This window comes from Wolffia australiana, chromosome 18 (assembly GCF_029677425.1).
Source record: "Wolffia australiana isolate 7733 chromosome 18, ASM2967742v1".
Classification (NCBI taxonomy): Eukaryota; Viridiplantae; Streptophyta; class Magnoliopsida; order Alismatales; family Araceae; genus Wolffia; species Wolffia australiana.
In genome coordinates, this window is record NC_135852.1 from 9,289,829 (window position 1) to 9,306,846 (window position 17,018).

Sequence of the window (17,018 nt, forward strand, 5' to 3'; positions counted from 1 at the left end):
AAGTTTATATTTTTGGTGAAAAATAGCAGGCGCCACACATTCTCAAATTTGGGTCACAGAGCACTAAGATAGAAGTAAACATGGTCATGAAGAACATATTCACGGTCAATGGAGTGTGCACTTGGTGGTCGATAGAAACCAATCTCCTTCCATAAGGCTTGATGTTCGTTCTCAAACTCCAACGCAGTTTGATTTTCCTGGAGAATGCAAATAGATCAATCCTCTAAGGCTGCTATGGTAGATTCATCATCTCTCTTTGAGTTGCGTGTATGAATGTCATCTCATATTTCCTTAATGTTCTCATAGTTCATGTAGTTGCGACCTAAGTCAGGAATCATGTAATGTAATATCCAAGTATTGAAAGAATGCCTTCTTCGTGTTAAAGACACGAGCCTCTATGAAAAGATCGAGGATGTTCCTCAACCGCCATCATTGACAACCTTGACTCACCTCCCACCGATGCCATCACCGCCTGATACCAAGTGTCATAAACATTACCAAGCTATCATGCACCGTGATGATGGCCATGGCATCATTTCAACGGACTTCATTTGAATCTATTATTCCTATCTCATAAACTAAGGGACATGCATCCTTATAAATACTAAGTGTATTCTTATGTTTGATACACTAAAAACTTCTTGGCGAATACTTGTTCTCGTCTCCCTATGTCTTTTCTCTTCGTTGCATCTCTATTTCAAACACTTCACAACTTGACTTGGTATAGTTCTTATCCTCACCAATGGGAGGATCAGTGTTCAGATGGTAGGCTTGACATCATGGACGTAGAATAATTTGGACATATTTACTCTAGTAAAGAGATTCGTAGGAGCTATGTGAGGTAAATGAGTATACCATTTATCCCTAGACTGGGAAAATGAGGAACTTGTATCCCTACCGAGTATGTTGTCCTCCATGGCCATAGTTATACGCAGATGATGAAATGGAAACCAAGAGCGAGTTTTTGTTGCAGTAAGAAGATATGGAACAATCACACCTGGAGCTCAAAGTATAGGCGAAATGGAGTATTCTGCAGCAGCAAAGAAGTTTAAGTACAGCTAAGCTCCAAGTTGTGTGGCCAGCTTGGACACCTCCAAGTACAACTGAGCTCCATTTGTAAGGTCTGATACCATGTCAAGCAAGTAAAAATGTAGAGAGGATACTCATCAAGTGGATCATACAATGCTTAATTTTATAGAAAATAACTTCAATGTAAGTGTACCGGAGTCTATCTTCTTGGATGACTTGGAGAGAATCTTCTGGATCAATGTAGTGGAGACTGAATCCTCTTCTGCAAATTGGGGGCTGGAGGGTCTCACGTCCATACATGATCCAGGGACCACAATCATTCTTTTATAGGCCTTCATGGGCATATCAGTTTACAAGACCACCCATTACGATTGTGTAACTGACCCGGTTTCTACACAAATTTGCAGCCATAGCCATTTGAATGATGCCTTAATCCCATCATTTTAAAACCACATCAAGTGGGATAATATATTCGATAATAACCATGGATATACAGTACATTGTGTGTAAGCCCAAATTGAGATCCAGCATAATTCTCTTACATATTGGGTGATACAGACACACACATATTTATATGACTGAGTTCCAACTTAAACCTGATGGCTATATTGGCCTAGAACAATGTGTTGCCAGCTTGGACACCTCCCCTCAACAACTATAACGGTTAACAGCTCTCTAACCAAGTTCCACTCTTCTTTCCTTGCTTTTTTCTGTGTTCCATCAATCCACCCACAACTCAATTATGGTAAAAAAATAAAGGGATCGAAGACTCCTTATCTCTCTCTTCCTCTCAATTACTACCTTTATAGAGATCTCTACATCTTTTTCTACCTTATGTCTCTCCACTTCTCTTCCTCTCTTACTATATCTATTTATGTCTCTAGATCTCCCTTGCTCATGTCTCTCTACCACTCTCTCTTACTATCTCTATTTATATTTCTAGTTCTCTTTCTCCCTCATGTCTGTCTACTTTTCTCTCTCCCTCTCTCTTCATCTCTCTCTCTCTCTCTCTCTCTCTCTCTCTCTCTCTCTCTTCCTCTATCTCTTTCCCTCTCTCCGTCTCTCTCACTACCTCTCTCTCTCCCTCTCCGATTCTCTCTCCCCCTCTCCGTTTCTCTCTCTCTCTCTCTTCGTCTATCTCTTTCCCTCTCTCTGTCTCTCTCACTACCTCTCTCTCCCCCTCTCCGTTTCTCTCTCTCTCTTTCTCTATCTCTTTCCCTCTCTCCGTCTCTCTCACTACCTCTCTCTCCCCCTCTCCGTTTCACTCTCTCTCTCTTCCTCTATCTCTTTCCCTCTCTCCGTCTCTCTCACTACCTCTCTCTCCCCTCTCCGTTTCTCTCTCTCTCCCTCGCTCTGTCTCTCCGTCTCTCTCACTACCTCTCTCTCCCCTTCTCCGTTTCTCTCTCACACTACCTCTCTCTGTCTCTCTCTACCTCTCTCCTCCTCTTTCTCCCTCTGTCCATCTCTCTCTACCTCTTTCTCCTTCATGTCTGTATACTTCTCTCTCTCCCTCTCTTCATCTCTCTCTCCCTCTCTCCGTCTCTCTCTCTACCAATCTCTCTTACTATCTCTATTTCCATATATAGCTCTCTTTCTCCTTCGTGTATGTCTACTCCTCTCTATCTCTCTCTCTCCCTCCCTCTCCCTCTATATTTCTCTATCTCCCTCTCTCCCTCCCTCTCCCTCTCTATCTCTCTCTATCTCTCTCTCTCTCATAGACAAAAGTTTGGAACCAGAAAATGTTTGTACAAACAATTGAGATGCAAAATAATAGTGAACAGAGGAGAAGAGCAGAATTGATGCCAGAGGCGCAAAGGTGAAGAAGAGAAGACTCTCTAAAACCTATACTCAACGAGGCAAAGAACAAGAGAGGTATGCAAGTCGTGCCTCCTCTCTGTCTTGGGCAGCTGCCTTGAAAACCGCCACTTCAGTTAGCATAAACGTTAACCTTCACCTGGGCTGTGACCTCTGGATGAAGCTTGAGCTCTGCAATGTACTCCCCCGTCTCTCGGATCTCCGGCAGCTCGATGATCCTCTTGTCCACATCTCTGCAACACAGAGTCACCAACAATTAGGAATCGTCACGCCTGATGACACTGACGTGTGACATTGGAAGACGACTGGCCGATTACGTCGTCGACATCAATGGACGTCAACGTCATCGTTAACCATCTGTAGTTTAGGAAAGTTTTCATAAGCCATCGTCGTCAACTAGGCGGGTTGATGTCAACGAAGACATCGACATGGGTGATGACTTTTTTAACTAGAATTTTACTAAGTTGATGGCTGATGGTGATGGAGAGCACCAGTTACCTGTGATACCCTGTTATTGTTCACCACCATAAAATTAGCCAACATTATCGTCAATGTCAGCAAGGATCGATGACATTGACTATGATGCTGATTAGTGCCAAACACGAGTGCCATTATGAATTCTTTGAGCTCCACTAATTTTATGTAAATGAATTTTCAATAATGTTTGGAGATTATAGAATGTTGGGCTACCTTTGGAGTTGGGCCTTGATGATGTCAGCAAGATCTTGGGCAGTCACGCTGGAAAATAGTCAAAGGAAAATCAGAGATGTGGCCTCTCTCTATCCGACTATTTATGTGTGAAAAATATTGTGAAAGATACTTACGTTCCGAATATTTGTTTGCCCTTCCCACCCTTGCGCTTGACCTTGAATGAACCGACAGTCTGGAATATCTGCGCTAGCTGCTGGGCTTCTTCTTTCACCTGGTCGAGAAATGCATGCCCAAATCAATACTATAATTAAGCAATTGTTTTCAATACTATAATATCTGTTTCCAATCTACAACTACAGCAGGTAGATTTAAGGACATAAACGAACACATGCTTTACAAGAGATACATTAATCGAATTCGAAATGTATTCGACCGTGGAAAGACTCTGAGGTGATTGATTTTTCATAAGGATATTGAATAGTAACAAGTAAAAGATTTGCAGATACAAATTGAAGGTCTGAAGAAGTGGAACGAAAAAGACTTTGATAAGAAATACATGGAAGCAGTTTGACCATCATGGAAAAAGACAATGATGAAAATCCGTATTTTGACCATCATGATAGAGAGTTCTGCGAATTACGTAGGCAAATATCAATGCAGGAACTAGGAACTAGGAACTAGGAAAGAGGCATTCCCGACACATATCAATAACCCAACGAGAATCAGGATTAAAAGGGGCTAATAAGGCCAAGATTAATCTTGAACATCCAATTATTAGCAAATTGAGTAAATAAAAAAAGTCAAGGACAACAACGGTTGGTTGCACTTCTCATTGTTCGGGCAGCGTCGTTAGAAAGTTAAGTATTATCTGAAAATTTCAAAGGAGCGAGAGAGTTAAAAGATAAACAGAGAAAGTCACTTACCCGCTTCTTCTCGGCCTCAATTCGCTCATCTTCAATCTTCATCTCCCTGAAAAATCATTTCCACAAGGGCGATAAATTCGACCACTAAGATCTGAGCAATGGGCATTGGAATAAACAAGAGTTAAACCGCACTTGAGGAGGAGGGGAGTGACAATCTGAGCCTTCCCCAGAGGCAGCAGGTAATTGCGGTAAAACCCGGCCTTAACATCGAGCATGTCCCCTTGCTTCCCCACCATCTCCACATCCTCCTTCAGTATGATCTGCAACGAGAACGAATAAAAGACCTCAAACCCTAAAAAAATTCCACGAATTTCCACAAAATTGGAGTAAAAACTCGGCGAAAGATTTCACCTTTCGCACTTTCTTCGCCTTCTTCTGTGCCACGACGAGGAGAACGGATGACTTCTCCGCGACGCCGCGCTTTGGCAGCTCCGCCGATGGAACGCGAGCCCAGGCCCCGGAAGAACGCCACGCCAGAGACGCTGCCATCTTCCTTGTTTTGCTCTCTCTTGCGAGCACCGTATCCCTTATCTACTAGCAAGGGTGAGATGTGCAAGAACGCAGACTGAGAAGCCCAAAAGATAGAAAATAAATAAATAAATGGGCCTAGATCAGTTTTCACAAGCCCGGTTAGTCAGGCCCAATAAGTATCCCACTGGAGACCGGAGGTAGTGATTGGCACAAGTCAGAAGAAGTGATGAAGAAGTAATGATGATGGAATTGATGTGACGGTAAGTGAATCATGTCCCTCTCGTAAATGTACATCGCGTCACATCACAGGGATTGTAGGTGATGGCATTGGGGGCATGAATTTTCACTAGAGTGCGAGTTCACGAGTGATGAATCACATTCTAAAAGAAACAAAGTCAAATGCGCAAATTTATGAGCAGAAGCATTGCAACTAGGGAATGGCAGCCGTCATCCGTACCATCACACGTCACGGTGACAGCAACATGATGGTGACGGTGACAAAATTAGGGGCCAGTGACGGTGACGGTGACGATGACGGATGACGAACGGGGTGTGATGGTGACACAACGGTGACGGAGGTCCTCGGACGAGTGACGTGACGGGACGGCCATCACAGATGACGGTCGTGACAGATTTTTAAAAATGACCAAAAAAGCTTTAAAAACGGTAGATTTAAGCTTTTCAACGGCCGAGATCTCGTCACGTGGTGTCAATAACTCAATTTCTTAGAATTTTGCAGAAAAGTCCCTGCATTAATTCATGCGCACAAAAGGATGTCGTCCAAAGATAATTGGAGATGTGCCCCTCTAATTATCTCTCCTCCGCATGGTTGTTTTTCCCGTCACACGTGACAGTGACGCCGTCTGGTGCCGGGGACGTGATGGGGATGCCGCAAACCATGACAGTGACGCGAACGTGATGGATTTTTCCGAAATCCTAGGATGTGTGATAGGACGGTGACGTGACAAAAATTTTGTCACATCACCGTCCGTCATGGATCGTCATCCGTCCGGTCATGTCGGGGGTGCCACGTCCCGGACGTGCCGTTCCCTAATTGCAACAAGGTGTGTGGACGTTGACACTTGGGATTCAATCTGCTATTGTTCAGATTGAGCATTAGATCGATCAAATCCAATCCAAAATCACTCGGGTCCAAAATTAGATTCTAACATGATTCATCATTGGGTCAGGTCAACTTATAAGATCTGAGCAAATGATTGAATAGAATAACCCGGCGTAATTTGATTTTAATGTTCTGGTTTGTATTGGATCTAATATCTGATGAAATTAATAAATTAAACATGAGTAATAAGTGAAAAACCATGTCCATGTTGGATGTACGTTTTACTCTCTTTCACGTCCTCAATCAAGTCCACAACATCAATTGGCATGCTGCCTACCATGGATTAATAAGGATCTTATAGGGAAGGCTCTACCCATACCCATCATCATCATCGCTTCTTAAGAGGGCAACTTCCACTCCCTTCTCCTCTGTAGTGGCCTCCATGTCAGTACCCTCATGTCCAGCATGGTATCTTCAGATGGGCAGGTGGTGGCATTCGGGCCAGGCCGATGAGGAGGGTTTTTGGCCCTCTTAGGGAAGATGATGCAAACTCACACATTTGTGAAGGTTAGATCGTCTACCCTTGGTATAAGAGGAAACAGACTCAATGAAGATGATGCTAATAAGTCCTTAGTTAGGTTAGTGGGATACTCCCAAAGGACTTTCCCTATGATTTCCAAATAGATGATTGATTAGGGCTAAATAGTTTTCCATTTACCAGTGCACTCCATAAGTGTTAAGCACACAAGGGATCATATGTACATAATAACTTATGACATACATTTTCCATGAAATATCTGGTTAACTCCTTTGTACTTTATTAAAGGCACAGTATAGCTTAGTAACTTATGTGTCGGCTACTCAACCTATCAACACATTAAATTGATCCAAGATTTAGTAATTTATTTTTTGGATGTAGTTAATTAATTAGCTTTTCCAATGAAAAGTTATTAGGCTAAAAAAATAATTAGTAGACATACCAAGGGCCTGGAGTATCAGATGCATCAGGTTTATTGGACCTTAGCCGACAATCAGATGAATCACTTAGATTAAAGTTAAAGAGCTTTTATGAAAAAATCATTCAATTATAAAAGTACCAAAAGTCTCGATTGAGACACACCATGACGGGTTTGAGAAACCAAATGGAAATGGATTCAACTCCACATAAGTTGATTCAAACATCAATTTATTGTTTTAGTTTTAAACCTCTGATTGGATTTATATTTATTTTTTCGTGCCAATCTCATATTGGACTATAGATTGTGGCCATACGCAATTTCTTGACCCAATGAGATAATATAAACCTATTTATACTACCTGATGTGTGATGATTTTTAAAAAAGGACAATATTTGATTCTCAATGAATGGTTTATGTTGTATGGATATTAAGATATGTAGATGATGAAGAGGTAAAATTAAGTTATAGTGAAAATGGATAGAGATGGAAATATGGAACGTAAAGTTGAATATGAATTTTGGGAATGTAAAAGATATATAATCAAGATTTTAGGAAGAGAAATATAGAAGATGTAAAAGAGAGAGAATGTGGGTTTTGAATGGCTAACCCTAAATAACAAATGATTGTATCTGAATCTACTTTTTGAAAGGTAAATGTATATGATATATTAATCTTTCCCTTAGTGTCTACATCCCCTTAGCCTTCTTTCTACGCTTCTCCCCGATTAGTTATTTATAGGCTCATCTCAAGATCCCACTAAGAATATGGTTTTCCGCTCAATTTAAATTTCACAAGACAAAGGCGTGTGTGAATTTTCAACTTGTCAAACCGCTGGGGGGTACTCTACAAGGATAAGAGAGAAGGGGAAAAAAGGTATACATACATATGCAGTCTGAGAAATCCTGCAGTCTATTTTAACTGCATCCTAATTGACTATTTATTGTTCTGTGTGACTATGGCTCCATTAAGTCCACTAGGCACCCTTTCATTCTGGCTCATTATTCAGGTTTCATCTCTTTTAAACTAAATGAAACCTAATTCATGCACACATCAAAACTCAGAAGCCATAGTCACACAGGAGACTGATTGAGATCAATGAAACCAAGCAGGATTACTCTAAAATAGATGCATGAGAATGGAAAATACAGAAGATGGCATGTACTGAGCAGATTCCCAACTGGCATAACACAATGTACAAATAAGGCATAAATAACATAATGAAGTCATGTTATCGAGGTGAGATACAAAACAAAAGATTTCAAGGAAAATTATTTAAAAAGGATCAGATAAAGAATGGTAAAACAAAACCTACATTAACATATATATATATAGATGTTTGTCATTCATCATTTTTCAGAATTACTTTAAGAGTCTGTGCATGTATCTTTGACCCTACATAAACAGTCGATGACTAGTAAAGATAATCGAGTAAAATTATCTTTCCCTCGCTGTAAACATATCTTGATGTGGTCACTCGCCTGTATTTTGCCTTGGACTGAATTTACTGCCCAGATTGGAGCTGCATTCCCAGACACCCTCCCACTTTATTCCCCTATATATTGGGCATTAAGAGATCCCACAAAGTTTCTACTGATCCTTCTATGCGTGTGTTTAAAGTTCCGGATCCTCCAAGGCCTCAGACGGGACGGTTATTTCGTCCATGGACGAAGAAATTGTTCCGTCCAGGGACGAACGGACTATTCTTCATCCCGTCAATCGTCAGAAGTCCTGGATGGGACAATTTTTTCGTCTGCATCCCTGCACTATACCTGTGTTGTAAAAAAATTTTTACAACGCTAGAATTTCATCCGTTTGAATGAAGATATAAAGGCTATTACTGAATAACAAATTTGATTGAAGATGCAATATAAAAGTTTCCTTCATTTTTAAGAGTGTGCCAAAAAATTGGAATTTCCCTGGCTTGATGATAAGATCAGAAGAAGAGAGCTTCACCAGAGAGGGAGAGAGGTAGTAGCAGTGAAGATATAAAGGCTGTTATTAAATAAAGTAACAAATATAAAAGCTTCCTTCCTTTTTAAGAGTGCCCAAAAATTGGAATTTCCCTTGCTCGATGATAAGATCAGAAGGAGCGAGGTTCACCAGAGAGGGAGGGAGGTAGTAGCAGTGAAAATATAAAGGCCATTATTAAGTAACAAATTGGATTGAAGATGCAATATTAAAGTTTCCTTCCTTTTTCAGAGTGTGCCAAAAAATCGGACTTTCCCTGGCTTGGTTGATGATATGATCAGAGAAGAAGCGAGGTTCACCAGAGAGGGAGGTAGTAGCAGTAATAGTATCTACGAGAGGAGGGCAAAAGAGAGAAAACCAGAAAGAGAGGGACGGATCTAGAGCTCGTCGTGAGAGTCGTCATCGTCATCGGAGGAGGTGGAGGAGGAAGGAGCGCCGCCGGATCTCTGATAGACGGCGGAGATGATGGGGTTGCAGACGGCCTCAAGCTCCTTGAGCTTCTCGTCATAGTCCTCCTTTTCGGCGGCCTGGTTATCGTCGAGCCACTCAAGCGTCTCCTTGAGCGCCGCCTCGACCTTGTCCTTCTCCCCCGCCTCGATCTTCTCCGCGAGCTTGTCCTTGTCCCCGATCGTGTTCTTCATGTTGTACACGTACGTCTCCAGCGCGTTCCTCGCGTCGATCCTCTCCTTCACCTTCTTGTCCTCCTCCGCGAACTCCTCCGCCTCCTTTACCATCCGCTCGATCTCCTCCTGGCTCAGCCGTCCCTTGTCGTTCGTTATCGTGATCTTCTCCGACCGTCCCGTCCCCTTGTCCTCCGCCTTCACGTTCAGGATCCCGTTCGCGTCAACCTCGAACGTCACCTCTATCTGCGGCGTGCCCCTGTAAACAAGAACACCCCTATTAATGAGCCGAAGTCCTTGTAAAAATAAGGTTTTGCTTAACAAGCTCGAGGTGTTCTCAATGGGCAAAGCCTCCAAGGTGTTCTCAATCGGCAACATGTGCGAATGAATTATGATATAGTTTGTTGGGTTGTTTTTTGTTGATTTACCGGGGAGCCGGGGGGATGCCGGAGAGGTCGAACTTGCCGAGCTGGCGGCAGTCCTTGGTGAGACTGCGCTCGCCCTCGAAGACCTGGATGGAGACGGTGGTCTGCTGGTCCTGGTACGTCGTGAACACCTGCGACTTCTTCGTCGGGATTACCGTGTTCCGCGGGATCAACTTCGTCATCACCCCTCCCACCGTCTCGATTCCCAGCGTCAAAGGCGCCACGTCCAACAACAGGATATCTGCACAATCCCCGTTCAAACTGATGAATGGATGACGGAATGCAGATGACGGAATGTAAGAGAATTGGACGTTGATACAGTTAGCAATTAGTCTCCTCCACGGATGATGGAACGGATGACGGGAAAGTAGATGAATTGAATTATACTGATCATGGAGAATTAGACGGAAAGTATATGAATGAATTAAGATTAAATCAAATTGTGGGAGAATTGGACGGACTGGACGCGAATTCAGCCACTAATCCGTCTCGTTCATGGATGACGGAACGGATGACGTGAAGTTTAAGAATAAATTAAGACTAATACTAATCGTGAGAGAATTGGAAAGTATAAGAACGGATTAAAAAGTAATTCTAATTATGAGAGAATTGGACGGACCAAAGGGATGACGAGAATGGTTGACGGGAAGTTAGAGAGTGGATTCTAATACTAGTATGGATCATTGGAGAATTGGACGAACTAAACGGATGACGGGAAGTAAAAGAGTGAGTTGATACTAACACTAGTACTAATCATGGGAGAATTGGACGTCAATGATACGGTTCGTTTACGAGCGCCGGTTATGGGATGACGGGAAATGGGTAATGATTATTGAATGACGGAAATGGAGAATGGTAAATGGGTGGTGGTAATGGATGACGATAATGGATGACGGGAAAATAAGAGTGAATTATGAGAGTGCAGAAAGAGGAAGTGTACCTTTGGTCTCGTCGCCGCCTTCCCCGCTGAGGATGCTGCCCTGGACGGCGGCACCGTAAGCGACCGCCTCGTCGGGGTTGACGCCCTTGTTGGGCTCCTTGCCGTCGAAGAAGTCTTTCAAGAGCTGCTGGACTTTGGGAATGCGAGTGCTACCGCCGACGAGCACGATCTCGTCAATCTGGCGCTTCTCCAGGCCGGCGTCCTCCATGGCCTTCTTGACCGGCCCCATGGTCTTCCTGAATAGGTCGTTGTTCAGCTCCTCGAACCGCGCCCGGGTCAGCGGCTCGGAGAAGTCCAGACCCTCATACAGCGCCTCAATCTCCACCCGCACCTGGTGCTGGTTGCTCAGCGCTCTCTTCGCCCTCTCCGCCTCCCTCCTCAGCTTCCCCAGCGCCCTGTTGTCCTTGCTAATGTCCTTCCCGTGCTTCTTCTTTATCAACTTGATGAAGTACTCCATAATTCTCTGGTCAAAGTCCTCCCCTGCAATTGACTACATTTCAGTATAGCTCATGGGTTGTATCTACGTCCCAATTTTCAGAAGTTTGTCCCAATCATCCCGTCTAGAGCTCATCCCATCCCTAATATTTCCATCCACGTCACATCCAAGACATTCTCGTCCCGTCCCACGGGACCAGGATGAAGCAGTGCATAAGGCCACTCGGAATTTAACACGTGGCACAGCACGTGTCGAATTCCAGCTGGAGCTCTCACGCAGAAACTAGACAAAACAATCGTCCCGTGCCAGGAGAGGCAGACAATTCTTCGTCCCGTCAATGGTCTGAACTCTGGGACGAGATGATTATTTCGTCCACCGACGAAATTACCGTCCCGTCTGCATCCCTGCACTAGTTGTATCCCTCTTGTTATGTTACCTCCAAGATGGGTGTCGCCGTTGGTGGCCAGGACCTCAAAGACGCCATTGTCGATGGTGAGGATGCTGACGTCGAAGGTGCCGCCACCGAGGTCGAAGACAAGGATGTTCTTCTCGCCGTCCTTCTTGTCGAGGCCGTAGGCGATGGCGGCGGCGGTGGGCTCGTTGATGATGCGGGCTACGTTGAGGCCGGCGATGACGCCGGCGTCCTTGGTGGCCTGTCTCTGGGCATCGTTGAAGTAGGCCGGGACGGTGACGACGGCATCCTTGATCTTCTTCCCCAGGAAGGCCTCAGCCGTCTCCTTCATCTTGGTCAACACCATGGCGCTGATCTCCTCCGGACTGAAGAGCTTCGTCTCCCCATCCTTGATCTTCACCTCAATGTAAGGCTTCCCATCCTTGTTCACAATCTTGTATGGGAACAGCTTCATGTCTTTCTGAACCTCCTTGTCTTCAAATCTGTAGCCAAAGAAGATAACTTTAGTTTGAGCAGAAATCTTGTTGAAAGAGTGGGTGAATTTTGTTCTGGGCCTTACTTTCTGCCGATGAGCCGCTTGACGTCGAAGACTGTTCTCTCGGCGTTCACGGCTGCCTGGTTCTTCGCGGCCTCGCCGATCAGTCTTTCACTGTCGGTGAAGGCCACCCAGGAAGGGGTGATTCGATTACCTTGGTCGTTGGCTATAATCTCCACGTGACCATTCTTGTAGACACCAACACACGAGTACGTGGTTCCCAGATCAATTCCGATTACAGTTCCCAATTTAGAGGCTTCCTCTTTTGCGATAGACGCCGCGAAGAGGCAAGCTGCGATTGGGAAAACAAAAGCAATGTAAAAGATTGAGCAACTTTGATAATGACTCAAATTTGTTAGGTAATGACTCTATCAGATAATGGCGTAATCGCATCAAAAGAATATCCGGGGTAGATCACAGTTCATGCATGGGTAAAGATTTCAGACGAGCGTTGAAGATGACGGAGAGTTTATCGGCGAGGGTTTCTGAGAAAAATTCAGATCTATGAGCGCTACAGGAATCCGAGCGAAAATCATGTCTAAGATGCAGGTCGATCAAGGAGCAGAAGAGAAACAAGAGATCCGGCATCTCCCACTGAATTAGCCTTCGTAAACGGGAACCATTCCAGATAAACTAATCAACTCAGGATTCAGACAACGGCTTCTCCGATCTGGACAACGACTCACATCACTTTTCACTTTGATTCAAACCTAGTGCAAGGAAATCGAGTCAGACAGATCTATCAACCTACCCGATCGATTTCAAACCCAGCCTACACGAAAAAACCCGATCGACTCCATACAGACAAACACATAAAAAACAGACAAACGAACATCGAACCGCCAAAAATCAAAGCATCATCGGATAAACATGATGGAGAAGAGAGGTAATAATGAACAACCTAGAAGCAAAACTCCCAGCCAAACAAGGGAGCTCCTTCTCCCGCGAGATCCGGCCATGTCTGCCGATCGAAGCACAACGCAATGCCTATCAATGAACTCCTCTCCTCTCTTCTTCTTCCTCTCTTCTTCCTCTCCCTCTCCTTCACGGGCTCTTCCTTGAGACTGGCGTTCGAGGTTGTTCGTTCGAGATTTATAGTGGCTTCGGATCGGCAAGGGCAGGCGTTGCGGAAGAGAGGGTCGGTTCTCAACATGTCATCGTGCCTACGTGGACCAATGGAATCTCTCCTCCGTGACCTTCCCACCAATGGCAGGCGTCTCCATGTTGGAACGACGACAGCGCTTCGATTTGGATCTGACGGTTGTCCTGAGACTCGTTGCGTCATTCGGAGCCGCCTCTCAAGGGTTTACTTGTACATTTCGTCATTTTCGATTGACGGGAAATTATCATTTTAATTGTAGGTCTCCGTACATCTCTCCCTCTCTCTTCTTTTCTCTCTCTCCCTCTCCCTCTTTTTTCTCTATCTCCCTCTCTCTTTTCTCCTCTCTCTCTCTTCTCTCTCTCTCTCTCTTTCTCCCTCTCTCTTTTCTCCCTCTCTCTGTTTTCTCTCTCTCTTTTCTCTCTGTCTCTCTCTCCCTCTCTTTTCTCCCTCTCTCTGTTTTCTCTCTCTCTCCCTCTCTCTTTTCTCTCTCTCTCTCTCCCTCTCTTTTCTCCCTCTCTCTGTTTTCTCTCTCTCTCCCTCTCTCTTTTCTCCCTCTCTCTGTTTTCTCTCTCTCTCCCTCTCTCTGTTTTCTCTCTCTCTCTCCCTCTCTCTTTTCTCCCTCTTTTTTCTGTCTTTCTCTCTCCCTCTCTCTTTTTTTCTGTCTCTCTCTCTTTTTTGTCTCTCTCTCCCTCTCTTTTTTTCTGTCTCTCTCTCTCTCCCTCTCTTTTTTTGTTTCTCTCTCTCTCTCTCCCTCTCTTTTTTCTGTCTCTCTCTCCCTCCCTCTATTTTTTTGTCTCTCTCTCTCCCTCTCTCTCTCTTTTTCTGTCTCTCTCTCCCTCTCTTTTCTCCATCTCTTTCTTTTTTCTCTCTCTCCCTCACTCTCTCTTTGTCTCCCTCCTCTCTCTCTTCCCCTCCTCCCTCTCTCCCCCCCCCCCTTCTCTCCCTCTCCCCCCCCCCCATCTATGAACATAAAATTATTATTTTGTACATAAATAGTATTCTACATAGTCATCTCCAATCTAGAAATTTATTTTTCATGTGATTTTTAAAGTGAAGTCCTTGAAATCATCCAACTACAAAGCGAATATGATGAGGTCATAATACATTCTAAATACTGCTATTCGGGAAATTCAAGATGGACATTGTAATTTCTTAGATGTAATATCACCGCCTAATCACATTGGTGTGATGAGTAATATTGCTGTCATTGGAGTGGAGGTTGTAAGGATAAATGATGATTGCTCTTTAGGAAAATAGTTCACTATATTTATCATTTAGAATTCTCAACTTCTCCACAAGTTGTGGTATGTAGTATGCTCCTGCACCCCTCCCTCTTCATCACTTGGCACTAGTAGACATGGTCGTTCTGTTCCTTTGGTGCGAATTTGTGCGAATTGTTCGCTTTGCTTGGTTTTCCGAACAGAACAAAAACGAATTGAAACAGAACATAGAACAGACCCGTGTTCTGTTATTTTGTTTGCTTTGTGCGAATTTTAGTCTAATTTTGTGCGAATGTACGAATGTGCGAATTTGTTTGTTTTTGAAAAAGAAAAAGAATAGAACAAAGAACAAGGGCTTGTGTGGTTCTTTTGTGTGAATTTTGTGTTCGTTTCAAACGACCATGTCTACTTGGCAGGACCTCCCTGTGCGGCTCGCGGTTGTCATCTCATTGAGAGCCTCATCTTGCCTGCTCTCTGCATGTGTCGCCTCCTACCGAAGGCTAGCCCCCTAGAGTGGCGTATCGCTTGGAGCACAAGTGGCGGGAGTGCGTGACCTCCTGCCAAACTGATGTCCTTCCACGCACCTCCACGCTCACATCCGAAGATGGCGTGATGACCTTCATGATCCACTTAGCACCAACTCCGAGAAACACTCGCACGGTGTGGAAGCATGCAGCTTTCTCTAGGAGCAGCCTCAGTATCATCTCTTGTATCTTTTTCTTTTTGCACCATGGGTGTGGGCGAGTAGGGTACGTGTGTAATTGGGACATTTACGTGTGTTCCATGCCTATAAATGCTTATAAACACTCAATTTAATATATAAACCCCCTTGGGTGGCGTCCAGGGCACGACTGGATTGGTTGACAGGCACAACCTGTGGGTTGGCCGTACCCGGCACCGTGTTTTTTTTGCCCCAAAAAAACAGAATTCTCGACTTATATTATTCTTAAATCTCAATCAGGTTGATTCATGTCAATGTTAAGTGAGCAGTCATGAAACTCAAGACACCAAAGTCACCATGTGGATGGAGGATGTTGTTTTGACTCTGACTTACTAGTGGTTAACTATGAGATTCAAATAAATCATGCATTAAATGCAACACAAATTTTACAAAGGTGACTGTGAGGTCAAGATAGGATTGCAAGTCCTCGGCGTAAGCGAATATTGACTCACGGAAGAATTTGGAGTTGAATTCCTAGCAAAGGTAATGCAAATATTAGAGAAAGTATTCTTTAAAGAGTTTCATATTGCATTATTGCCAACTAGAATGGTCAATTATGATTTGATGGTTAGCGATAAGTCAATAGGGAATCTAACGCACACGAAGGACTACACAAACAAAAACTGATTACGATAAATGTTCCATTACAGAGTTGACATACTCCTTTACATCTTCTATAGCATGAGGTGTAGCTTGACACCTCATAGATTCACAACTCAACCATCAATTTGTGTGAAACTTGTCTTTTATTAATTATATATAAATTGATATAACTAATTATTAAGGTTGGAAAAAAAAGGTTATTAGGATATTAGAGTTAGTAGGTGGACTAATACACAAGCCTACACCGTCTCATGCATGTATTTTGAGACATTAATAAATATAATATAGTTTTAGAGACTTTATGAAAAATGTTTATAAATAAAAGGGCACCTATTTTAGGTGCTCATGCACCTAGAGCTGGGTGGCACCCCCTCTTTTGACGATTCTCTAAGATTTAAAGCAGAATTGCATGTAGTGTTGTTAGAGGGGACGATGAGGAGATATAGCCTTTCAAAGGCCTTGTTGACACGTCTATAATTCAGACATGTGAATGACTCAAAAAGACTCGTCCAAGAAATCCATTGATAGCAACACTTTTTTTCCTTAACGTAATATGAGAGTCTAATGATATAGCTTCCATCTGTTTCCATTTCTTCCTGCCGCTGCATGAGTTATCAATTTATCGCATTCTTCATGTGATAAACGACAAATTTTGATCTCTCACTCATAAAGGTTAAATTATATTGTTTGAAAATGTTTGCTTCAAACTATCCATGATAGTTGCTTCCTTGAACTGTTAGTTGTTTTGATATAGTGTGTATTTTTTATTATAATCCCCTCTGTAAAATATATTTATGCGTGTGATATTCTTATGCTCAAAGAATTTTCATGCTTAAAGTCTGATATTTTAAAATATCAAAATACTTTGCTAGAAAATTGAAGTATTATTCTAAATGAATCTTGCTATTTTGTGTTACTTAGGCATTCATTTTTTCTCTGAAAGATAATTACGTTGCAATATTATTTGATTGTATAATACGTATAGTAAAACCCATGTGAAATTTTCACATCGAATGCCATTTAGAACCTTTAAATTTTGTAACAAAACATGTTCTCCATATTTAGATTACTTTCCTTAAAATCACATTCAGAAAAGGGATAGTACTAAAAGTTCCCATCACATAA

General features: G+C 43.1%; 2 protein-coding genes across 2 annotated transcripts; both read right to left on the minus strand.

Annotated features, from left to right (window-relative positions):
• Nucleotides 1–2,744: 2,744 nt before the first annotated feature.
• On the minus strand, nucleotides 2,745–4,961 carry RPL9 (ribosomal protein L9). Its single transcript, XM_078590029.1, has 6 exons — nucleotides 4,770–4,961; nucleotides 4,551–4,678; nucleotides 4,419–4,464; nucleotides 3,669–3,766; nucleotides 3,535–3,582; nucleotides 2,745–3,077 (listed from the first exon to the last, which is right to left on the minus strand). Exons 1-6 carry the CDS (start codon nucleotides 4,905–4,907, stop codon nucleotides 2,957–2,959), a joined length of 579 nt encoding a protein of 192 aa, XP_078446155.1. The 5' UTR covers nucleotides 4,908–4,961; the 3' UTR covers nucleotides 2,745–2,956.
• Nucleotides 4,962–9,053: 4,092 nt separating this feature from the next.
• On the minus strand, nucleotides 9,054–13,315 carry LOC144715211 (luminal-binding protein 5). The gene is made up of 6 exons (XM_078590136.1): nucleotides 13,149–13,315; nucleotides 12,272–12,539; nucleotides 11,737–12,194; nucleotides 10,865–11,344; nucleotides 9,928–10,165; nucleotides 9,054–9,758 (listed from the first exon to the last, which is right to left on the minus strand). The coding sequence occupies exons 1-6, from the start codon at nucleotides 13,204–13,206 to the stop codon at nucleotides 9,257–9,259; spliced, it is 2,004 nt and encodes a 667-aa protein (XP_078446262.1). The 5' UTR covers nucleotides 13,207–13,315; the 3' UTR covers nucleotides 9,054–9,256.
• Between the last annotated feature and the right edge of the window lie 3,703 nt (nucleotides 13,316–17,018).

Coding starts and splice junctions, on each gene's coding strand:
- RPL9 (XM_078590029.1), bottom strand. CDS start 4,907: ATGGCAGCGTCTCTGGCGTGGCGTTCTTCCGGGGCCTGGGCTCGCGTT. Junction 4,465..4,550: donor GTCACTCCCCTCCTCCTCAA/GTGCGGTTTAAC, acceptor ATGATTTTTCAG/GGAGATGAAGATTGAAGATG. Junction 3,583..3,668: donor GGCAAACAAATATTCGGAAC/GTAAGTATCTTT, acceptor ACTATTTTCCAG/CGTGACTGCCCAAGATCTTG.
- LOC144715211 (XM_078590136.1), bottom strand. CDS start 13,206: ATGGCCGGATCTCGCGGGAGAAGGAGCTCCCTTGTTTGGCTGGGAGTT. Junction 11,345..11,736: donor CGGCGACACCCATCTTGGAG/GTAACATAACAA, acceptor AGTCAATTGCAG/GGGAGGACTTTGACCAGAGA. Junction 9,759..9,927: donor GGCATCCCCCCGGCTCCCCG/GTAAATCAACAA, acceptor TCTTGTTTACAG/GGGCACGCCGCAGATAGAGG.